General features: G+C 55.1%; 3 protein-coding genes across 3 annotated transcripts; all 3 read left to right on the top strand.

The window, feature by feature from the left end:
• The first annotated feature begins 282 nt into the window (after positions 1-282).
• On the top strand, positions 283-2,763 carry LOC138923418 (ral guanine nucleotide dissociation stimulator-like). Its single transcript, XM_070262178.1, has 4 exons — positions 283-530; positions 1,139-1,246; positions 1,911-2,101; positions 2,248-2,763. The coding sequence occupies exons 1-4, from the start codon at positions 379-381 to the stop codon at positions 2,619-2,621; spliced, it is 825 nt and encodes a 274-aa protein (XP_070118279.1). The 5' UTR covers positions 283-378; the 3' UTR covers positions 2,622-2,763.
• A 422-nt stretch (positions 2,764-3,185) lies between these two features.
• LOC138923420 (ral guanine nucleotide dissociation stimulator-like) lies at positions 3,186-5,596 on the top strand. Its single transcript, XM_070262179.1, has 4 exons — positions 3,186-3,525; positions 3,871-3,974; positions 4,503-4,572; positions 5,352-5,596. The coding sequence occupies exons 1-4, from the start codon at positions 3,313-3,315 to the stop codon at positions 5,544-5,546; spliced, it is 582 nt and encodes a 193-aa protein (XP_070118280.1). The 5' UTR covers positions 3,186-3,312; the 3' UTR covers positions 5,547-5,596.
• A 210-nt stretch (positions 5,597-5,806) lies between these two features.
• Positions 5,807-7,985, top strand: LOC106781162 (ral guanine nucleotide dissociation stimulator). Its single transcript, XM_023634974.2, has 5 exons — positions 5,807-5,938; positions 6,524-6,556; positions 6,929-7,050; positions 7,256-7,347; positions 7,682-7,985. Exons 1-5 carry the CDS (start codon positions 5,840-5,842, stop codon positions 7,741-7,743), a joined length of 408 nt encoding a protein of 135 aa, XP_023490742.2. The 5' UTR covers positions 5,807-5,839; the 3' UTR covers positions 7,744-7,985.
• Positions 7,986-23,342: the final 15,357 nt, after the last annotated feature.

The raw sequence follows: 23,342 nt of genomic DNA, 5'->3' as shown, positions 1-23,342 counted from the left end.
ACCTAGAGAAGCTACCTGGCATACCTAAGCCTCTGTTCTCCTCTCTAGAGAGGGGGTGTCTGTTGAGGATTCACTGGGCTGGTGCTCTTCACAGAGGGAGGTCTGTTGTCCCTCAGCAAGCAAATGGCCTCGAGGGAGATCAATGTGGAATCCTTCACATGCCCAAAGTCACATTGTACTGTGAGAACCCAGAGACTTGCTGAGTGTGGGAGCTCCTGTGTCTCCTGTCGCACATGTCTGGGAGGGGCTAGGAGTTCCTGGGTCAGCTGCAGACCTCGATAATGCTGGTGGTTCGCAGTGGTGGCCCTGACCCTGTGTCCTCCTCATCCCGACAAGAGTGAAGATGAGTCCACTCTGTCTGTCACTGAGGCCTGCAGGATGCGTGCCCTCCAGGCAGGCATGATGCAGAGGCTCTCAGAGTCTGTGCTGCCAGCCTTCCCCAGCAGAGTCCTCTGCAGTGTCATCAACTCCCTCCACAGCTACTCAGGCTCCAGCACTTCCCACCAGGTGCTGGACCAGCTGTTTCCCAGGTGACTGCCCGCCTCCTCCTCAGCACGGTGGTGACTCTGCCCACTGCCAGCTGTGTGTCTTGCCTTGGGAATGTCACCACATCTCTCTGAGCCTGAGTTGGCTCCTCTGAAATGTGGGGTGAGAGAGGATGAACTTGCTAGGCTTCTCCCAGGGATGAATGGGCTCAGCCATCCAGGTGCTTCCCTGGTGCCCGGCTCTGCAGAGAGGGTTGTGGGCCATGCTGTGGTTGCTGGTGGTGATTATTTCTCTGTCCCCCATGGAAAGTAGTCTTCACTTCACCTCTCCCTTCACTGGCTTGTGGCTTTTTGAGTTTGGAAAAGCACCTGGAGAGCACCCTGTCAAAGAGTTTGAGATGCCATCCAGCTGGTCCTGGTGCTTGTCCTTGGTGTAGCCACTTAGGGATCTCTAGGGTCACAGAGGGGCCACAGGCCCACTCAGACACCTGGGATGGTTCTGGTTGGAGGTCATTCAACAATGTCTATGACAGACCTAGTCTGAGCAGGACTTCTGGACACACTAAGTGTCACTCAGTGAATGAAGCAGACAGCCTCCCTGGTCCTCCCCTCTATTCTGAGAGTCAGACAGTCACACTTGACATCATTCACAGGTCCCATCTACCCTCCATCCCGGGCGATGTCCTCATCCCCTTTGGGACACATGGAGGCAGCTTGGCCCATTGCGTGCGGGATGCTGGAGGACAGGACCACCTCCCAAAGTGAGTGGTCTTTGGGTTGAGAAGAAGGGCCTCCTGTCTCTAGCAAACAGGTTGCGGGGTGAGGATGGAGGCTGTGGCCGCATCAGGCCTGGGAGAACCCTGCATCTCACCCATCTTGTGATTCCCATGGGAGGGCTGAGTTCTGGTGGCTTCCACTCCAGCAGGACTGGACTCAAAGAGAGCTGTGCATGGGTCCCAGGCCCCTTGAGAATTGGAAGGGAGGCTGGGCTGCGTTGTCCCCTAGAGACCCACTCCCAGCAGAGTCCCAGCTCCTCCTGCCTCCCTTTCTCCACATCCACACCTTGTAAGCACCACCGCCAGGTCCATAGTAGGAGGTGTGTGATCAAGCTGCTCCCAAATCTGCTGGAGTCTTCATTCCAGTGGCCCACATACATGGAGGGCTTGAGTGGGCTGTGTCCAGACCCTTGGGGAGGAGAGTGTCGGTGGGAACAAGAGACTCTCACAGACTCTGTGTTCAGCCTGCTGGATGAGCAGGACTGCCACAGCCAGGTCAGGCAGCCAGGGCTCAGGGCTGGGTTGGGCCCCTCCTCTGGAGGGGGAGGGTCTGGCACAGGGGCGCAGATGCTAACAAGAGTGCCTTGGGAGGTCGGTGTTTAAGGAAAGGCCAGGCCACTGACTCTCTGGCCCATCTGCCTCCCCGCAGTGCTATCTGTTTCCTGCTGGGAACCTGGCTGGGCCAAGGGCAGGATTGCAGGGAGCCCCTGAGGTTTCCCTGTTGGACCCTGCAGCTGGCCACTCTGCACGTCAGCTTTGGTGGCTCCCACGTGGAGGGCCATGCCTACCTTCTGCCAGGCCACCTGGAGCATCTCAAGGCCATTGAAGCCGAACGGAAAGGTGAGGGGACTGGAGTCTGGGAAGACTGTCTGTGTTGAGGTTCACGGGTTAGCGTTCCCTTAGAGGCAGTGGAGTCCTTTCTATCTTTGGAAAGGCACAGAAACTGTAAGGTGTGTGCATGAAACTTTCTCTTTATCCTGCTCCAGAGCCAGCTCCAAAGCTCCTGCCACCTCCAGAGCCAGAGCCAGTGCCAGCCCCCGGGCTGGAGCCAGCTGCACCTCCAGTCTCACCACGTGTGGTAGAGCTGGAGCCAGCAGCCCCTGAGTCGGCCACTCCAGGACCAGAGCAAGGGCCACCAGTAAAGGCATCCCCAGAGCCCAGCTGCCCCTGGGCTGTGACCACCGAGGACCAGCTGCGGGAGGAGAAGCCGAACATCTTGGACTTCCCTCCCCAGCTGGTGGCAGAGCAGCTGACGAGGATGGCTGCAGTGAGCAGAGGAGCTCGCGGGGCAGGTGGCCCCTGCCTTCCCGGTGCCATGAGCCACCCCACACTTGCCATTCCCTGTTCGGGATTCCGATGATCTGGGTCCAAATCCCTGCTCCCTCCCTTATCAACACTGTGACCTGGGCAGATTTCTTTCTCCCCAAGCCTTCGCTGTCCCCTAGTGAACAGGGGACAGTAGAGACAGACACTCAGCACCTGCTGTATAGGGTGGCTGTGCTGATGAATGAGGTGGGAGAGAGTGGAAGGTGGGCAGAATCTGGCCCTTTGGTGGGGGATGGGCACTCACTGAAGTGCTGCCAGGTCCTTGGGGGGATCCCCCATCTGCGCAGGTGTCCCAGACAGCCTCAGCACTTATCAGGAAGGTGATGTGTATTGACTCCAGTGGAGATAAACAAAGCTGGGGGTTGTCCCTGCCTCGTGGGGAATGTGCATGGGAATGGGGAGTGGGACATGAGGGGCACTGGGATGGGTGGATGATGGCCCTTCTGGTGGGCATGTGTGGGCTGCCTTCTGGAGCTTGGAGGAAGTGAGACAGGGCTGGGAGCAAATGTCCCCTCCCTTCCCCACAGTCCTGAGTCCGGGGTCATCCTGGACTGGGTGCATTCAGTGGACACAGACAAAACCCAGGGACTCCCACAAACCTCAGGCCACATGCTCTGCTTCCTGAGCTCCAGTTCTGATCTCACCCTGCCTGGGCCTATGGGGGACTGTGGACGCTGAGCTGGGGTGCGGCAGGACCGGGTGACACTCCGCATCTTCTGCAGGAGATGTTCAAGACGTTGGTGCCCGCCCACTGCCTCGGCTCCATCTGGTCTGACCGCGACAACAGGGAACGCGAGTCCCTGGCACCCACCGTCCGTGACACTGTGATGCACGAGAACACCGTGGCCAATTGCATCCTCGTCACCTGCCTTGGGGATGAGAGCATGACAGTGCAGGACAGGGCCAGGGTGGTTGAGCTGTGGATCAGGGTAGCTGAGGTAAGCCTTGGCACACCCTGTCTGGATGCATGGGAATTGCCTCTTGTTTCTCAGCTCTCAGGATTGAAGTCTGGGGTCTTAGTCCCTGGACTGTCCCTTGACCCTCATGCCAGGGCCACGTTGACCTTGACTTGAGGTCCCAGTGGGGACAAGCTCACATCCTCCCTTGTGTTGAGTTACAAATCCTTGTGCCTGGCAGTGTTACTCATCGGGTGGCAGGTGTGCCCTCCCTGGCTTCCCTGGGCATGTGTCTCCTCCAGGACAGGAGAAGTCCGTGAGGGGACAGAAACCAGAGGCAGCAGAGCTTCAGCTCCCTCTCACGTCTCCATCTCTTCGCTTCCCCAGGAGTGTCGAGGCCTCGGGAACTTCTGTTCCCTCCACACAATCCTTTCTGCCCTGCAGAGCCCTGCCATTACCCATCTCCAAGACACCTGGGGACAAGTTTCCAGGTGGGTAGTGGGTAGTCTACTCTCCAGCCAAGCACCATGAGGGTGAGGTGGCCCAGGCAACCTGATTTGGGCCGGTATGTCCCCCAAAGTCAGCTGAGACCACCTGGGAGACAGCGAACGCCGAGCACAGGGACTGACCTGGGTGCTGGGTCTCTGAGTCTCTCAGCACCCTTAGGCCAGCAGTTCCATCCCAGGGATTCATTTCCTTCCAGACCAGATCCTGGCTTGAGCCCAGGTGGAGATTGTCAGGTGTTTCCTTTGCAGCAACAGAAGCCTCTATGCAGCTGAAACCAACACTGTTCCAAGGAGATCTGTTTGGGACATCTGGGAATGGAGGCCCCAAGGGACAAGAAGAGAGGCCCCTCCACAGTCCCATGGGGACCTTAGAGCTCAGAGCACCCCAGTGAAATCCCTCATCCAGGCCCCAGGCAGTTTGGATCTGCTGGGTTCTCAAACAAATGGGACTTGCCTTCAAGCATCCCACAGTTTTTCTTTCTTTCTTTCTTTCTTTCTTTCCCCACCCCGCAGGGAGAGTTCTCGAACCTGGAAGAAGTGGGTCAGGAGAGAGAAAGGCGTGAGCAGGGAGCTGCTAGTGCAGGTAACCTGGAGGCTGGAGATCTGGAAGGAGGCCAGAAGGAGAGGGGAGGGGAACATCCTGAGGGGATCCTAGGAGGTGAGGCTATGGCAAGGCTCGGCCCAGGCTGGGGGTCAGAGAGCCCTGTGAGGGTGGGGCAGGCAGGGGCCACTCGGCCAGGTCCCCCAAGACACCCTGCCCTCCCCCTCCCTGTCTGTTCAGCTGGGGTCTGGACGCACCCCTGGAGTCCAGAGGTCGGGGCCTTGGTCAGATTTGGAGCCAGGGGTGGGGTGAAGGTAGCGGGGACAGGGCCTGTAGCTGGCATGGGGAGCAGCCTCTCCCAGTGGGTCCTTGAGCCAGTCACTGCCCCTCTGGGGGCCTCCGTCTCCTCCTCTGGGAAGTGGAGGGAGATGATCAGCAGCGCAGGCCTCCCAGCGGGGTGCTACCATCCAAGGGAGGACAGGAACGGGAGGAGATTTGTGCCGGCTCCTCCTCGAGAGGTGAGGGGAGAGCAGTGATGACACGCAGATGACTCTGAGTCCTCAGGAGACTCCTGGAAGCAGGTGACATTCTCCTCACACTTTTCAGCTGAGGAAAGAGGGCCAGGGAGACCTGGGTAGGCCCAAGGTCACACAGGACTGAGTCCTGGAGCTGGGACTGGTCTAGAATCAGAGCACCCTGCAGTTTGGAGCAGCAGAGGCAGCAGGGGACTGGAGCCGATGGCCAGGGTCTGAGATCAGGGGCCTTGGGGGGCCATGTGGAGGGGAGTATGGGCACACTGACCCTGTCTTTGGCCCCAACAGGAGGCGATCTCCGTGTTAAAGACTGCAGAGAGGGCCCACCAGGGAGCCCAGGAGAGGCAGCGGCAGCAGGTGAGGGTGACTGTGGGGGAGGGGCGTAGGAGTCAGAGGAGAGGGGGCGCCTCCTCCCAGCTGGAGGCCTCCCTCAGGAGAGGGGCCTTCCTCCTCAGGCGAATCTGCTGTGGCTGCCAAGCATGACGGGCCTGCAGTGGCAGTGAGCAGGAGGAGGCCTGGAAGGGCTGGCAGCAGGGCAGATTTGGGGTGGGGAAGGGCAGGGGCCACTGCCCCTGGGAGGTGCCAACAGCCATCCCTGGGACTTGACTGATGGAGTTTGGTGCTCCTGGAGGGGAGCGGGGGAGGGAATTGTGTGTGTTGGGGTGTCCCGAGGATCCTAGGCTGCTCTGTGTGGGAGCGTGGGGAGGGCAGGAGGCTGGGCTGAAGGGTTTCAGGGGAAGGTTCATGGGGGCACCTGAGAGCGGGAGCTCATCACCATGCCCATCCTGATAGCGGCACAGGGTGTCGTCCCCTCCCTGGTGACGTTCTTCCGTTCCCTGGAGCTGCTGGACGCTACGATGGAGGATTATGTGGAGGTGAGTGAGCCCGGAGGTGGGTCCGGGGGCTCAGGCTCCTGAGGGTGGGGAGGAGAGAGTCCTGTCCTGAGCCCTGAGCTCTCTGCATTTGGCAAAGTTCCTCTCAGCAGGGCCTCCAGCCTCGTGTGGGAGTTGGGGTGTCAGGCCCATCTCCCCAGTGGGTGATTCAGGCTCTGCATAAGCCACCGTCCAGGTTCCCTGGGCTGCTGAGGCTCAGAGCTGCCTGACTGTGTGGCTGCAGGAGGTGGTGTCTGAGCTGGACTCAGCCTCTCCCTCTGGCCCTGCCAGTGAGGGAAGAGAAGTCGGGCCCCTCCCAGTCAGGAAGCACATCAGAGGCTGAGCTGTCCCTTCCTGCCTGAGGCCTGAGTCTCCCCATGTGTCATCAGAGAGGGTTGGGTTACAAGGTCTCTTGCCTCAGTTGCTCTGTGCCCCCTGCTCTGGAGCCCAGAGACTGGCCCAGGTCCAAGTCTAGGCTCTGGATGGGCCTGCCCACTGGCAGTAGTGCAGCATTGCAAGAGGTGTGGACGGGGGCTAGTGCTGGCCTAGGGGGCTGTTTCTGATGGACTGCGGCTGTCTGCTTTCCAGGGCAATGTGCTCAACTGTCGGAAATGGAATGAGGTAAGCGGCTGCGGCCTCCCGGTGGGGAGGGTGGGGGTTGGAAATCAGAGACCCCCCAGCAGTGGGCAGGACCCCCTCTGGCCCAATCCCCAGGGTGGAACATTTATTTGCACAGTTCGATATACGGAGCTAGGGATCCTATGGCATTGGTGGGTGGGGGAAGGGCTGGCATCAAAGACTCCTTCCTGGAGGAGGAGCTATTTTGGGCCAAGTGTGAGAGCAGGCAAGTCCTGACTGGAATCGCAGGGAGGGAGGGTTCCCAAGTGGTCAAAGGCCACAGACTGGCCCCTTGCCCCCTTCCTCACCCCTCCACGAGCCCTGCAGGGTCCCCCACTCAGGCCCTGTAGGCATCCTGTGCTTGCTCTGTCCTAGCAATTCAAACTGATGGAGGAGATCGAGCTGCTCCAGGAGGCTGCAAATCTGTACACCGTGCAGCCCGACGAGCACTTTGGGGCCTGGTTCCAGGCCGTGGAGCCCCTGAGCGAGGAGGAGAGGTGAGTCGGGTCAGGAGTTGGGGGAGGGCAGGGCAGACTCTCTCTGCTGACCAGCTCCAGAGTCCATGGCCATGGCTCCATGGTCAGCCTCAGATCTGGTTGCATGGCGACCCCTGGGGCCCTTCGACTCCAGCTGCTGGCAGGCTCCAGGATGCACATGTGATGTGTGGCTCCTGAGAGCTCCCAGCTCCACTCTGTCCTGTAGCTACAGCCTGTCCTGCCAGCTGGAGCCCCGATACCACTGGGTCAGAAAGATTCGACTCTGCTTCAAACACAAGAAGAACCACTCAGGGCAGAGTGAGTATCTAGACCGGCAGTGGCTGAATCCACGGGCTCAGGAAACATTCAGGCTGAGCGTGGGCCTGGGGAGGCAGACAGCTGGCCCTGGGTTCCAGCTCCACTGCTGAGCAGTCCTGTCCTTGGCGGTTGCACTCACATTCCTGGGATTGGTTTCCTCCTCTGTGAAATGGGTGACGCTAAATATCAGCCCCTGTGTCAGGGACAGATGGGGTGCTGTTGGCTGACTGAGCACTGAGCACAGGGCTGGAGCACAGAGCGCAGTGGGGGCCGGGATGGGGTGTGCACTGTGGTTCCAGGGCAGGCCACTCAGGAAATGCCTCTCTTTCTCCAGACACCAGACCCCCAACCAAGGGACCAGTGGTGGTGGTTGATGACCCTCCTGAGACCAGCTGAGCTACAGCGGGGACACAGCGTTGACACTCAGGGTGCACAGGGCCACCTCCCCTGATTCTGATGAGGAGAAGTTTGCGATCCGTTTCTTGGGGTCCCCTGTTGGCCACGAGGGAAGGCACCAACCCCTCTTCTCCCTCCCCCCTTTTCCCCAGCACCTATTTCCCTATTTGGCGGGGCCATATTTTGTTGTCAATGGTAAATGCTCCGTTTGAGTATTATATTAAATTGTTGCTTCTTTCTAATCCTGGGAGTGGAGGTGTGAGTCTTTCGCTCGCAGCGCTCATGGAAACCACATCCAGAAACTCACATTCCTCCTCGAATTTAGAAATCTCCCAGAGTGAGCAGCTCAGTTTATGTGGAGAAGGGAGAAGTGCCAGTCCCATCCCTGGCTACTGAAGGACATGCCCAAGTCCCCCTCCCGCCAAGGACAGGATCATTGCAGTGTGGTTCACCCTGTCCAGGAGCAGAGATGGCCCCTCCGACCTCTTGGGAATAAGCGGTTGGAGGCATTTTCTCAGCCAGAGCCACAAGCACTAAGCTGGGCGTGTCTGTCAAACTAGCACGTGCCTGTCCCTAGCACACGTCCTGCCCAGGACAGTGGCTGCCTTTCGACACTCTGCTGGAAGAGGGAACATTTTCCCGGTTTCTCTTGCACACAGATTAGGACCTTGTTTTCTGATTCAGTCTCCGGAATGGCTTCAGCTCTAAGTGGGGAAAATACCGTCAAAAGCTCAAAACATGCACATCGAGAGGACGAGGCCAGAGGAAGGTCCTGTGGACATGGACCATGGGCAGGCAGGACTCTGCCTTCTCAGGCCCACTAGGGGCTCCCTGTTCACCTCTGACCTAGACTGGATCCCCCTGGGCTTCTGGTCCCTGACTCCGAATACCATTTCCTGCTTGTTGTCTATCCAAGGGGAAAGCTGTGGGATGCAGCTTTTAGGGCCTCAGCCAGGTCTCCCTCCAGAAACCTAGTGCTCCCAACAATCTGTTCCAGAAAATATCACCAGAGACAACACTTTCCAACTCATCGTATGAGGCCAGCAGTACCCTAAAAGCAAAACTAGAGTTTAAAAGTAGGGAAAACTTGAGAACAAGTCTCAGAAATGAGCAGTTACCGTTTTCTACGAAATATTAGAAAACTGAAGCCAACAATGTAAAACAATCATACACCAGGACAAAGAGGAAATTTTTTCAGGTATGCAAGGTTGTATCAGCATTCCAAAATTAAATCAATGTGATCCACCCTGTCATAGGCTAAAGGAGAAATTTATACATATATGTCAGTTGGTATGTGGGGGAAGTCATCAGATAGTACATATTAGATATGTCAGGTTCTTTCTCTATCAATTGCACCTCATTAAAGCTCTTACAAAAATGAACCTAGATATAGAATTTACACTTTCACAAACTTTTAGAAAATGGAACAGAGACCTAAATGTAATGCAAAACAATACAACTTCTAAAAAGATTATTCAACAAACTCTAAGTGGACTCGAATCTGGAATTATGTTATTAAGACACAAACTGAAAATATAATCTAGGAAAAAAAACTGATGTTAGACTTTATTATTTTGGTAAGGAAGGTTGACCCTGAGCTAACATCTGTGCCGATTTTCCTCTATTTGGCCTTTGGGATGCTGTCACGGCATGGCTTGACAAGCTGTGTGTAGGTCTACACCCAGGATCCGAACCTGTGAACCCCAAGCTGCCAAAGTGGAGTGCGTGAACTTCACCACTGTGCCAGCGGGCCGGCCCCAAGTTAGACTTTATTAAATTAAAAACTCCTGCTTTGTGGAAGGCAAAATCGATGAGTCAAAAGACAAATTACAGACTGGCAGACGATATTCACAAAACAGATATATGATAAAGAAACTATGTCCAAGATATATGTAAAGAATTCTTAAAAGTCAACCATAACAAAAAAATAAAAAACCTTATTGAAAAATGGGCAAAAGACCTGAATATATCCCTCACCAAAGAAGACATACAGATGGCAAATGAGCCTGAGGACAGATGACCACCGCCACAGGTCATTCGGGAATTTCATATAAAACCTTAATGAGATACTTCTACACACCTATTAGAACTGATAAATGCAGGAAACTGGAGCCCGGTTCCAGTGTATCTGACAGTTGGTTCCATGGTGTCTGGCAGGTGGTTCCTGTGTGTCTGGCATATGGTTCTGGTACATTCGAAAGGTGGTTCCGGCATGTACAGCAGGTTGCAACAGTGTGTCTGGGACCTGATTCCATCCTGTCCGGTTGATGCTTTCAGAGTGTCCTGGCTTTGTTTCCGGCCTGTCTTGCAATTAGTTCCTGCATGTCCAGTGGGTGATTCTGGCGTGTCTGGCAGATTTTCCAGCCTTTTCCAGAAATTGGTACCGGCGTATCCAGGACCTGGTTCCGGTGTATCCGGCAGGTGATTTTGGTGTGTCCGGCAGGTTGTTCTGGCGCGTTAGGATGGTGGTTCCAGCTTGTGTGGCAGGTGTTTGTGGCATGTCCGGCACCTGGTTCTGGCATATTTGGGAGGTGGTTTCAGTGTATCTGGTACTTGGTTCTGGGATATCCAACAGGTGGTTCCGAAGTGTGTGGCAGGTGGTTCCTGTGTGTCTGGCATGTGGTTCTGGTAGGTTCGGAAGATGGCTCCAGCCTGTCCGTTAGGTGCTTCCAGCATGTCTGGAAGTTGGTTCTGGCGTGTCAGACTCATGTTTCCAGTGTGTTCGGTGGGTGCTTCCGGTGCGTCTGGTGGGTCATTATGGAATGTCTGTGTGGTGGTTCCAGAGTGTTGGGTGAGTGCTTTTGGCATGCCTGTCGGGTTTTTCCAGCATCTAAGGTGCCTGGTTTGAGCATATCCATCAGGTGAGTTCTTTCTCAGCTTCCTAAAGAGCTGGAAGCAAGACAGTTTGTGGCTTGTCTCCCCTTCAGGGATGGAGGCAGTGCTTTGTGCCGTCCACCTCTCGAGCAATATAGGGCATGGTTGAGAGCAAATGGGCCTTTCTGAAATAGGGTCTTTCTGACACTCTCTCCATGAGTGCACAAGGGCGGTTGGTTAAAAGCCTCTTGTCTCTATCCTCCTAAGCTTGTGGAATCACAATCATACGGCCCTTGGCCCCATTGCTTAAGGGGAAGATGTAGCCATTACCCCTGAGCCGGGTTGGCAAGAGGGAAATGTGGCAGAAGCAGAAGTTCTAAAGCAGCAAGTTAAGGGCTGGGAGGAAATGGCGTTCAACTGCCTGTGTATGAGAGGTTCCCAGTATGCTGTAAGAGCACTGTGGAAAGCGACTTCCTTCTCAGCTTCCTAAAGAGCTGGAAGCAAGATGGTTTATTGCTCATCTCCCCTTGAGGGTTGGAGGCAGTGTTTTGTGCCTTGCAGTTTTAGGGCAATGTAGGACTCTGCTGAGCAAACTTGGCCTTTCTTCCGTAACTGCTTTCTGAACACTCTCTCCACCCATGCACAAGGGCAGCATGAGAGGTTGCCGGTATGCTGTAAGAGCACTGTGGAAAGTGAGTTTTTTCTTAACTTCCAAAGAGTGGTTGGTTAAAATCCTATTGTCTCTCTCCTCCTAAGCATGTGGAAGGACAATCATTCATGCCTCAGCAGAATGATTCGGGCGGGTCTTGTGTGACCCACCTGCCTTAAATGCTGGAACCAACTGCTGGACACTTCAGAAGCATCATCTGGAAACGGTGGAACCACCCACCGCAGATGTGAGAATCAGGTCCAAAATGTGCCAGAGCACCTGCAGGACACACCAGAACCATCTGATTCAAACGCCAAAATCACCTGCTGGATACACAAGAACCACTTGATGGACACTCCAGAATCACATGACGGGCATGAAAGAACCATCTCTCAGAGTGCCAGAACCATGTGCTGGAAACGCCAGAACCACATCACTGACAGACATGAACCACCTGCTGGACATGCCTGAACCATCTGCTTCACTCGCCAGAACCACCTTCTGGACAAGCCAAAATCACCTGCTGGATACACTGGAACCAGGCCCCTTAGAAGCCGGAAAAAGCCAACAGACATGCCAGAAGCACCTGCCGCACACTCTGAAACCACGATACAGACATGCCTGAATGACCCGCCATACACACCAGAAGCACCCACCAGACATGCCAGAACCACCTGGAACCACCCGCCGGACACACTGGAACCATGACACTGACATGCCAGAACCACCTTGCAGACATGCCAGAAGCACCCAAAGGACATGCTGGAACCATCTTCCGAACATACCAGAACCACATGCCAGACACACAGGAACCACCTGCCAGACACTTCGCAACCACCTGTTGGATATGCCAAGACCACGTGCCAGATACACTGAAACCACCTCCTGAAGGCACCAGAACCAGGTGCTGGCCATGCCACAAACACCTGCCAGACAAGCCAGAACAACCAGCCTAACATGCCAGCACAACCTGCCGGACATGCCAAAATCACCTGCCGGATAAACTGGAACCAGGTCCTGGATACGCCAGAACTAATTTCCAGAAAAGGCCAGAACAACCTGCGAGGCAGCCTGGAATCCCCTGCCAGGCATGCGGGAACCAACTGTCAAACATGCCGGAACCAACACCTGGACACACTGAACGCACCAACCACACACGAAGGAATCAGGGTCTGGACACATGGTAGCCACCAGCCGGACATGCCAGAACCACCTTCAGAACATACTGGAACCATATGCCAGACACACAGGCACTACCTGACAGACACCATGGAACCAATGGTCAGATACGATAGAACCAGGCACCCAGTACGCTGAAGCCACCTGCTGAACACGCCCAAACGCTGTGCTGGACATACCAGATCCATATGATGGATACACCAGAAACAGGTCCAGCACAGGCCAGAACCAGGTTCCAGAAACACCTGAAACAGCTGCCAGACACACCTGAACCAGCTGTTAGACCAGCCTGAACCACTAGATGGAGAATCCTGAACCACATGCCAGGCACACCGGAACCAGGTGCCCCACACGCCAGAACCACCTTCTGGACATGTCTGAACCACCTACAAGTCTTGTGAGAACCACCTGCCGGATACAGCAGATACAGGTGTCGCACACACCGAAACCTGGTGATGGACATGACTGACCACCTGCAAGACATGCCAGAACCAGGTGCCAGACACACTGGAACCACCTGCCAGACACCTCAAAATCCCCTGCTGGATACGACAGAACCTTGTGACACAAACGTCGGAATCATCTACCAGACATGCCGGGACCACCTGTTGGATACGCTGGAACCAGGTGCCTGATTCACTGAAAGTACCTGCCAGACACACCAGAACCAGGTGTCAGACACGCCTGGACAACCCATAGGACACGTCAAAATCACCTGCATGATACCCTGGAACCATGTGCTAGACATAACGGAACCACCTGCCAGATACACCAGAAACAGGCGCAGTACATGCCGGAACCAGGTGCCCCACACGACTGATTCACCTGCCGGACAAGACTCAACCATCTGCCGGACATGCCAAAACCACCTTCTGGGTGCGCTGGAACAATCTGTGTGCACGCCTGAACCACCCGCCGCACAAGTGTGACCCATGTGTCTGACATGCTGTAACCAACTGGTGGACATGTTGGAACCATCATCTGGACACTCTGTAACCACTCATCACAGTCGTGAGAATCAGGTCCAGAACGCGCCGGAAGCACCTGCAGGAGAGGCCAGAACCACCTGACTCACACGCCGAAATCACCTGCCGAATATGCCAGAACCACTTGACGGACACTTGGGAATCACATGCAGGGCATGCCAGAACCACCTCTCAGATATGCCAGAAACACGTGCCAGACATGATGGAACCACTTTCTGGACAGACCTGAACCACCTGCCGAACACACCAGAACCACCTGCTTGACTCACCAGAACCACCTGCGAGACATGCCAAAATCACCTGCCGGATACACTAGAACCAGGCCCCTTAGACGCTGGAAAAACCCGACAGCCATGCTGGAACCAGCCTCTGCACACTCTTTAACCACCACACAGACATGCCAGAACGACCTGCCAGACACACCAGAAGCACCCACCAGACACACCTGGAAACACCTGCCGGACACACCGGAAACATGACTCTGACACACCAGAACCAACTCCCACACATGCCAGAAGCACCTAACGGACACATCAGAACCATCTTCCAAACGTACCAAAACCACATGCCAGACACACAGGAACCACCTGCCAGACACTTCGCAAACACCTGTTGGATATGCTGAGACACGTGCCAGATACACTGAAACCAATGGCGAATATGCCAGAACCAGGTGCCGGACATGCCACAAAAACCTGTCAGACAAGCCAGAACCACCATCCTAACATGCTGGAAAAACCTGCCAGACATAACAAAATCACCTGCCAGATACACCAGAACCAGCTCCTGGATACACCAGAAACAATTTCTGGAAAAGGCTGGAACAACCTACCAGACAGACTAGAATACCCCACCGCACATGCAGGAACCGAATGCCAGACATGCCGGAATCAACACCTGGACACTGTGAGCGCACCAACCACACACAACTGAATCAGGTCCTGGACACACAGTAGCCACCTGCCAGACACGCTGGAACCACCTTCAGAACATACTGGAAACACATGCCAGAGACACAGGAACCACCTGTCAGACACCATGGAACCAACTGTCAGATACAGAACCAGGCGCCCGGTACGCTGAAGCCACCTGCTGAATACGCCAGAACCATGTGCCACACACACAGGAACCATGTTATGGATACGCCAGGAACAGGTCCAGCACAGGCCAGATCCAGGTGCCAGACACGCCTGAAACAGCTGCCAGACACCCTTGAATCACCTTCTAGACCAGCCTGAACCACTTGACAGAAAATCCATAACCTGGTTCCAGTGTGCCCAGAATGTGGTTACGGTATCCAGTACCTGATTCTGCCATATGTGAGAGGTGATTCTGGCATGTCTGACAGTTGGTTCCGGGATGTCAGGCTCGTGCTTCTGCCGTGTTTCACGGGTGGATCAGTGCTGTCCAGCACGTGGATCAGTTGTGTCTGGTGGTGGGTTGCAGCATATCTAGGGGTCGTTGCAGTGTGTCCAGAAGGTCGTTCCGTCGTGTCCAGCATGTGGTTCTGGCGAGTCAAGCAGGTGGTTCCAGCGTGTACGGCAGGTGGGTCAGGCATGTCTGTCAGCTGGTCGAGGTGCCTCTGCCAGATGGTCCAGGCATGGCTGTCCCCTGACCCAGGCATTTCTGAAATGTGGTTCTGACGTGTCCGAATGATGTTTGGGCATGTCCTGCATGTGATTCAGTCCTCTCTGGGAGGTGCTTTGGGGTTGTCCGGCAGGTGGTCCGGGTGTATCCAGGAAGTGGTTCGGCATAGCCAGCGTGTCCTTTGAGAATGTCTAGCCTGGGGTTCTCGCATATCCCACAGGTGGCTCCAGCGTGTCTTGCACCTGGATGTAGCGTGTTCGGCTTCCAGCATGTCCACCAGATGGTTCCAGCTCATCCTAAAGGTGGTTACGACGAGTTCATCAGGTGGTTCAGGCTTGTCCATCACTTGGTTCAGTCGTGTCCAGGACCTGGTTCCAGGATGTGCAACACCTCTTTCTGGTGTATCCAGTAGGTGGCTCCAGGGTGTCCTGCAGGTGGTTCAGTTTTGTCTGGCACCTCATTTCGGTGTGTGCGACACCTTTTTCTAGCACATCTGGCAGGTGATTCTGGCATGTCTGGCAGGTGGTACTTGCATGTCTGGCAAGTGTTTTGGGCATGTCCAGCAGGTGGTTCTGGCCTTAGGGCACCAGATTCCACCGTGTCCAGCAACTGGTTCTGGCATATCCAACAGGTGTTTCCGGCATGTCTGGTAGGTGTTTGCGGTGTGTCTGGCAAGTGGTTCTGTTACATTGGTAAGGTGTTTCCAGCATTTCCAGTGGGTGCCTCCAGGGTGTCCAGCAGTTGGTTCAGACGTGTGTGGCTGGTGCTTCTGGCGTGCCTGTGTGGTGGTTCTGAAGTGCCTGGCTGGTGCGTCTGGGGTGTCTGGCAGTTGATTCCCACGTGTCTGGCAGGTGATTCCAGCGTGTCTGGCAGGTGGCTATGGTGTGTCCGGGACCTGATTTCATCATGTCAGGTGGTGGTTTAGCATGTCTGGGTGGTGGTTCTGGCATGTCCATCAGTTGATTTTGACATTGAAGTTGGTTCTGGTGTATTCAGGACCTGGTTATGGCATATCCAGCAGGTGATTTCAGCTTGTCCTGCCTGTTGTCTGGCGTGTCTGGCGGGTGGTTCCGGCATGCCCGGCAGGTGGTTGTGATGTGTTTGGCATCTGCTTCTGGCGTATCCTGCATGTGGTTTTACAGTGTCCGACACCTGGTTCTGCCATGTCCGACAGGTGGCTCCAGTGTGTCAGGCAGGTGTTTCTGGGATGTCAGGCAGGTGGTTCTGGTGTGTCCGGCTCGTGGTTCAGCTATGTTTGGCAGGTGGATCAGTGCTGTCCAGCAGGTGGATCAGTCATGTCCGGTGGTTGGTGGCAGCATATCCAGGGGTGGTTCCAGCATGTCAAGAAGGTGGTTCCGTTGTGTCCAGCAGGTGGTTCTCGCATTTCCAGAAAGTGGGTCCACTGTGTGCAATGGGTGATTCTGCTGGTTCCTGCACATGATTCCAGCGTCTCCAGGACCTGATTCTGGCATCTCCAGTGCATGGTTCCAGACTGTCTGGGTGGTGGTTCCGAGGTGCCCAGCTGTTGGTTCCAGCATGTCAGGCAGGTAGTTCAGGTTTTTCCAGTGGATTGTTTCAGTATGTCCAGCGGGTAGTTCAGGTGTGTCTGGCAGGTTGTTCAAGCATGTCTGTCAGCTGGTCCAGTTGCATCTGGCACTTGGTCCTGGCATGGCCGTCCCATGTTCCAGGCATTTCTGAAACGTGGTTTTGATGTGTCTGAAATGTGGTTTTGCCTGTCTGGCATCTGATACATTCCTCTTCAGGAGATGTTTTGGGGGTGTCCGGCAGGTGGTCTGGGTGTTTCCAGGAAGTGGTTTGGCATGTCTGGCATGTCCTTCAATTATGTCTTGCCTGTGTTTCTGGCGTGTCCAGCAGGTGGTTACAGTGTCTCTGGTACCTGGCTCCTACGAGCGCAGCAGGGGCTTCCGGCATGTCTAGCAGGTGGAGCCACCTGCTGGAAATGCCAGAAACAGGCACAGCCGGACACACCAGAACCACCTTAAGAATGTACCAGAACCACATGCGAGACATACAGGAACTACCTGCCAGACACCATGGAAACAACTGTCAAATATGCCGGAACCAGGGGCCCGGTACGCTGAAGCCACCTGCTGAATACACCAGAACTATGTGCCAGACACGTTGGATCCATGTGATGGGTACACCAGAAACAGGGCCAGCACAGTCCAGAACCAGGTGCCGGACACACCTGAACCACCTTCTAGACCAGCCTGAACCACGTGATGGACAATGTAGAACCACATGCCGGGCACACCAGAACAAGTTGTCCAACATGCCAGAACCACCTGCTCGACACTCCTGAACCACCACTCAGTCTTGTGAGAACCACCTGCTGGATACACCAGAAACAGGTGTTGCACATGCCAAAACGAGGTGCTGAACATGACTGAACCACCTGAAAGACATGCGAGAACCAGATGGCAGACATGCTGAAACCACCTGCAGGACACGTCAAAATCCCCTGCCGGATACAGGGAAGCCATGTGCCGCACACGCCAGAATCACCTACCAGACATGCCAGGACCACCTGTTAGATAAGCCAGAATCAGGTGCCTGATTCGTTGAAACTACCTGCCGGACATGCCAGAACCAGGTGTCAGACATGCTTGGACAACCCACATGACACGTTAAAATCACCTGCATGATACCCCGGAACCATGTGCCAGACATAATGGAACCACCAGCTGGACACACCAGAGCCACCTGCCGGATATGCCAGAAACAGGCACAGCACATGCAGGAACCAGGTGCCCCAGATGACTGATCCACCTGCCAGACAAGCCTGAACCATCTGCCGGACATGCTGAAACCACCTTCTGGATGTGCCTGAACCATCTGTGGCACACGCTGGAACCACCCACCGGACATGTGTGATGCACCTTCCTGACAAGCTGGAACCAGCTGTCAGACACATAAGGACCATCATCTGGGCACTCTAGAACCACCCACCACAGACATGAGAATCAAGTCCAGAATGCGCCAGAAGCAACTTCAAGACATGCCAGAACCTCCTGACTCACATGCCAAAATCACCTGCCAGATATGCCAGAACCACTTGACAGACACTCCGGAAGCACATGCCAGGCATGCCTGAACCACCTCTCAGATATGCCAGAGCCATGTGCTGGACATGCCAAACCACCTCCCAGACACACCTGAACCACCTGCTGGACATGCCTGAACCACCTGCCAGATATGCTGGGACCAGACCCCTTAGACGCTGGAAAAGCCTGACAGACATGCTAGAACCACCCACCGGACACACCAGAAACACCTGGAACCACCCACCAGACACACTGGAACCATGACTCTGACATGCCAGAACCAGCTCCCGGACATGCCAGAAGCACCCAACAGACATGCCATAACCATCTTCCAAACCTACCAGAACCACATGCCAGACACACAGGAACCACCTGCCAGACACCAGGGAACCAACTGTCAGATATGCCGGAACCAGGCGCCTGGTACCCTAGAGCCACATGCCAAATATGCCAGAACCATGTGCCGGACACTCCGGAACCATGTCATGGATACACCAGAAACAGGTCCAGCACAGGTCAGAACCAGGTGCCGGACATGCCTGAAACAGCTGCTGGACACACAAGAACCGCCTGCTAGACCAGCCTGAACCACTTGACGGACAATTCAGAACCACATGCCAGGCACATCAGAACCAGGTGCCCAACATGCCAGAACCACCTGCTGGACATGCCTGAACTACCTGCCTGTCTAGTGAGAATCACCTGCCAGATACACCAGAAACAGGTGTTGCACACACAAAAACCAGGTGCCGGACATGACTGAACCACCTGCAAGACACGCCAGAACCAGCTGCCGCACACACTGGAACCACCTGCCGGACAATTCGAAATCACCTGCTGGATATGCCGGAACCACATGCTACACATGCCGGAATCACCTACCAGACACGCCGAGATCACCTTTTTACTATACCGGAATCAGCTGCCTGATTCGCTGAAAGTACCTGCCAGACATACCAGAACCAGGTGTCCGATATGCCTGGAAAAACCACAGGACGCGTGTAAGTCATCAGCATGATACCCTGTAACCATGTGCCAGACATAAGGGAGCCACCTGCCGTATATGCCAGAAACAGGCACAGCACACGCCGGAACCAGGTGCCCCACACGACTGATCCACCTGCCGGACGAGACTGAACCATCTGCCAGACATGCCGAAACCACCTTCTGGGTGTGCAGGAACCTGTGGCACACGCCGGAACCACCTGCTGAACTTGTGTGACCCCCCCACCTGAGATGCTGGAACCAACTGTCAGACACGTTGGAACCATCATCTGAATACTCAGGAACCACCCACCTCAGACGTGAGAATCAGGTCCAAAACTCACAGGAAGCACCTGCAGGACACACCAGAACCACCTGCTTCACATGCCGAAATCACCTGCTGGATACGCCAGAACCACTTGACGGACACTCCGGAATCACATGAGGGGAATGACAGAACCACCTCTCAGATATGACAGCATCACGCGCCAGACATGCTGGAACCACCTCCCCGAAAGACATGAACCACCTGCTGGACACGCCTCAACCACCTGCTGAACATACTGGAACCACCTGCTTGACTGGCCAGAATCACCTGCCAGACACACCAAAATCACCTGCCAGATACCCTGGAACCAGGCCCATTATACACCAGAAAAAAGTGACAGACATACCAGAACCACTTGCTGGACACTCTGGAACCACCACACAGACCTGCCAGAACAACCTGCCAGACACACTGGAAACACCCACTGGACACGCCAGAACCACCTGGAACAACCAGCTGGAGACACTGGAACCATGACTCTGACACACCAGAACCAACTCCCGGAAATGCCAGAAGCACCAAAAGCACACACCAGAACCATCTTCCAAACATACCAGAACCACATGCCAGACACTTCGGAACCACCTGTTGGATATGCCGCAACCACGTGCCAAATACCCTGAAACCACCTGCCGAATACACCAGAACCAGGTGCCAGACAAGCCACAAACACCTGCCACACAAGCCGGAACCACTAGCCTAACACACTAGAACAGCCTGCCGGACACTCCAAAATCAGCTGCCGGATACAGCAGAACCAGGTCCTGGATATGCCACAACCAATTTCCGGAAAAGGCTGGCATAACCTGCCGGACATATGTGGGAACCAACTACCAGACACGCCGGAACAAACACCTGGACACTCTGAAAGTACCAACAGCACACGACGGAATCAGGTCCCGGACACACGGTAGCCAGCTGCCGGACACGCGGGAACCACCTTCAGAACGTGCAGGAATCACCATCAGAACATAGTGGAACCACATGCCAGACACACAGGAACCAACTGTCAGAAACACCAGAACCAGGTGCCCGGTACCCTTAAGCCACATGCTGAATATGCCAGATCCATGTGCCAGACACCCCAGAACCGTGTGATGGACACACCAGGAACAGGTCCAGCACAGGCCAGAACCAGGTGCTGGACACACCTGAAACAGCTGCCGGACACACTTGAACCACCTGCTAGAACAGCTTGAAACACTTGATGGACAATCTGGAACCACATGCCCTGCACACTGGAACCATGTGCCCGACACGCCAGAACCAACTGCTGGACATGCCTGAACCCCCTGCCATTCTAGTGAGAAGCACCTGATGGATACACCAGAAACAGTATTCCACACACCAAAACCAGGTGCTGGACACGACTGAATCACCTGCAAGACATGCCAGAACCAGGTGCTGGACACACAGGAACCACCTGCTGGACACTTTGAAATCCCCTGCTGGATACGCCAGAACCATGTGCTGCACACGCCGGAATCACCTACCAGACATACCGGGACCACCTAATGGATACGCCAGAACCAGGTGCCTGATTCCCTGAAACTACCTGCCTGACATGCCTGGACAACCCACAGGAAACGTCAAAATCACCTGGATGATACCCCGGAACCAGGTGCCAGACATAACGGAACCACCTGCCTGACGCGCCAGAGCCACCTGGCAGATACACCAGAAACAGGCGCAGCACACACGGGAACCAGGTGCCCCACACGACTGATCCACCTGCCATACAAGACTGAACCATCTGCCAGACATGCCGAAACCACCTTCCGGATGCGCCGGAACCGTCTGTGGCACACGCCGGAAACAGCCGCCGGACATGTGTGACCCACCTGCCTGACACGCTGGAACCAACTGGCGGACACGTTGTAACCATCATCTGGACACTCTGGACCACCCAACGCAGATGCGAGAATCAGGTCTAGAAAGTGCCAGAAGCACCTGCAGGACACGCCAGGACCACCTGACTCACATGCCAAAATCACCTGCTGGATATTCCAGAGCCAATTGACGGACACTTTGGAATCACATGCCGGACACGCCAGAACCACCTCTCAGACATGCCAGAACCACCTGCCGGACAAGCCAGAACCACCTGCCTGACACGCTGGAGCAATCTGCTGGACGTGCCCAAATGACCTGCTGCATATGCCAGAACCAGGTCCTGTAAAAACCTGCCGGACATGCTGGACCCACCAGACGGACACGCTGAAACCACCAACCCAATATTGGCGGTCCCGCATCTGGTTCCACCATGTCTGGCAGGTGCTTGTGGCGTGCCAGGACCTTATTCTACTGTCTCCAGTGGGTGGTTCCAGAGTGTCCTTGTGGTGGTTCTAATGTGTCCGGCAATTGGTCCCAGCATGTCAGGCAGGAGGTTCAGGCGTTTCCAGGAGGTGCTTTGGGGTGTCTGGCAGGTGGTCCGGGTGTGCGTGGCACCTGGCTCCGGCGTGTTCAGCAGGTGGTTGGGTGATGTTCACCAGATGTTTCTGGTGCATCCTGAAGGTGGTTATGGAATATCCGGCAGGTGGTTCAATCATGTCCAGCAGCTGGTTCAGTCTTACTCAGCAGGTGGTTCAGTCGTGTCCAGCACCTGCTTCTGGCATGTTCAACACCTGTTTCTGGCATATCCGGCAGGTGGTTCTGGCATGTCCGGTAGGTAGTTCAGTCATGTCCAGCAGGTGGTTCAGGCTTGTCCGTCACTTTGTTCGGTCATGTGCAGCACATGGTTCCAGTGTGTGCGACAACTGTTTCTGGCATATCGGTTAGATGGCTCCAGCATGTCCGGCAGATGGTTCACTCATGTCCAGCACCTGGTTTCTGCATGTGAGACACATTTTCTAGCCTATCTGGCAGGTGATTCTGGTGTGTCCGGCAGGTGGTTCACACAAGTCTGGCAGGTGGTTCCGGCCTGTCCAGCAGGTGGTCTGGCCTTAGGGCACCAGGTTCCACTGTATCCAACACCTGGTTCTGGCATATTCATCAGGTGGTTTCAGTGTATCCGGCACCTGGTTCAAGCTTATCCAACAGGTGGTTCTGGCGTGCCTGGCAGTTGGCTAATGTGTGTCTGGCATGTGATTCTGGTACGTTCGGAAGGTGGTTCCATCATTTCCAGTGGGTGCTTCTTGCGTGCCCAGCAGTTGTTTCTGGCAAGTGTGATGGGTGGTTCTGGCATGTGTGTTTGGTGATTCCGACATTCCAGATCGACATTCCAGGCATGCTGGAACCAGATGCCTGACACACAACTACCACCTGCTAGACACACCTGAACCACCTCACATCCTAGTGTGACCACCTGCTGGACATGCTGGAGCCACATGCTGGATATGCCTGAAACAGTTTTTGCACATGCTGCACCCAGGTGCCAGACACGACTGAAGACCTGCCAGACACGATGGAGCCACCTGCCTTATACACCAGAAACATGTGTCGTGCATGCCAGAAACAGGTGCTGGACACTACTGAAACACATGCTGGAAAAGCGTGAACCCCCTGACAGCCTTGCATGATCCACCTGCCAGACACGCTGGGACCACCTGTCTGATATGCCAAATACAGGTGTCAGACATGCCAGAACCAGATGTTGAGCACGACTGAACCACCTGCCTGACCAGCCTGAACCACCTGGTGGGCACGACAGGACCAACTGCCTGATGTACCATTATGTAATTCAGCATGCACTGGAACCATCAGTTGGACATGCCGGAATCACCTGCACAGCACGCCAGAGCCAGGTACCGGACACTCCAGAACCACCTGCTGGACACACTGGAACCACAGGCCAGACATACTGGAACGACATACCAGACATGCAGGAACCACATGCCAGACCAACCTGGACCACCTGCCTGACACCCGAATGCCCTGCCCAGAGAGGCCTGAATCACCTGCCAGACATGCCCAACGCACCTTTCGGACACATGAGAACCACGTTTCAGAAATATGTGGACCTCAGAAGGGCCATTCCTTGACCATGTGCTTGATGCACCTGGACCAGC

The sequence above is a fragment of the Equus caballus genome, chromosome 3 (assembly GCF_041296265.1).
Source record: "Equus caballus isolate H_3958 breed thoroughbred chromosome 3, TB-T2T, whole genome shotgun sequence".
Lineage (NCBI taxonomy): Eukaryota > Metazoa > Chordata > Mammalia > Perissodactyla > Equidae > Equus > Equus caballus.
This window is presented reverse-complemented; position numbering and strand designations above follow the sequence as displayed.

Coding starts and splice junctions, on each gene's coding strand:
- LOC138923418 (XM_070262178.1), top strand. CDS start 379: ATGCGTGCCCTCCAGGCAGGCATGATGCAGAGGCTCTCAGAGTCTGTG. Junction 1,247..1,910: donor GGACAGGACCACCTCCCAAA/GTGAGTGGTCTT, acceptor GCCTCCCCGCAG/TGCTATCTGTTTCCTGCTGG. Junction 2,102..2,247: donor CATTGAAGCCGAACGGAAAG/GTGAGGGGACTG, acceptor ATCCTGCTCCAG/AGCCAGCTCCAAAGCTCCTG.
- LOC138923420 (XM_070262179.1), top strand. CDS start 3,313: ATGTTCAAGACGTTGGTGCCCGCCCACTGCCTCGGCTCCATCTGGTCT. Junction 3,975..4,502: donor ACCTGGGGACAAGTTTCCAG/GTGGGTAGTGGG, acceptor CCCACCCCGCAG/GGAGAGTTCTCGAACCTGGA. Junction 4,573..5,351: donor GCAGGGAGCTGCTAGTGCAG/GTAACCTGGAGG, acceptor TGGCCCCAACAG/GAGGCGATCTCCGTGTTAAA.
- LOC106781162 (XM_023634974.2), top strand. CDS start 5,840: ATGCCCATCCTGATAGCGGCACAGGGTGTCGTCCCCTCCCTGGTGACG. Junction 6,557..6,928: donor ACTGTCGGAAATGGAATGAG/GTAAGCGGCTGC, acceptor GCTCTGTCCTAG/CAATTCAAACTGATGGAGGA. Junction 7,348..7,681: donor GAAGAACCACTCAGGGCAGA/GTGAGTATCTAG, acceptor CTCTTTCTCCAG/ACACCAGACCCCCAACCAAG.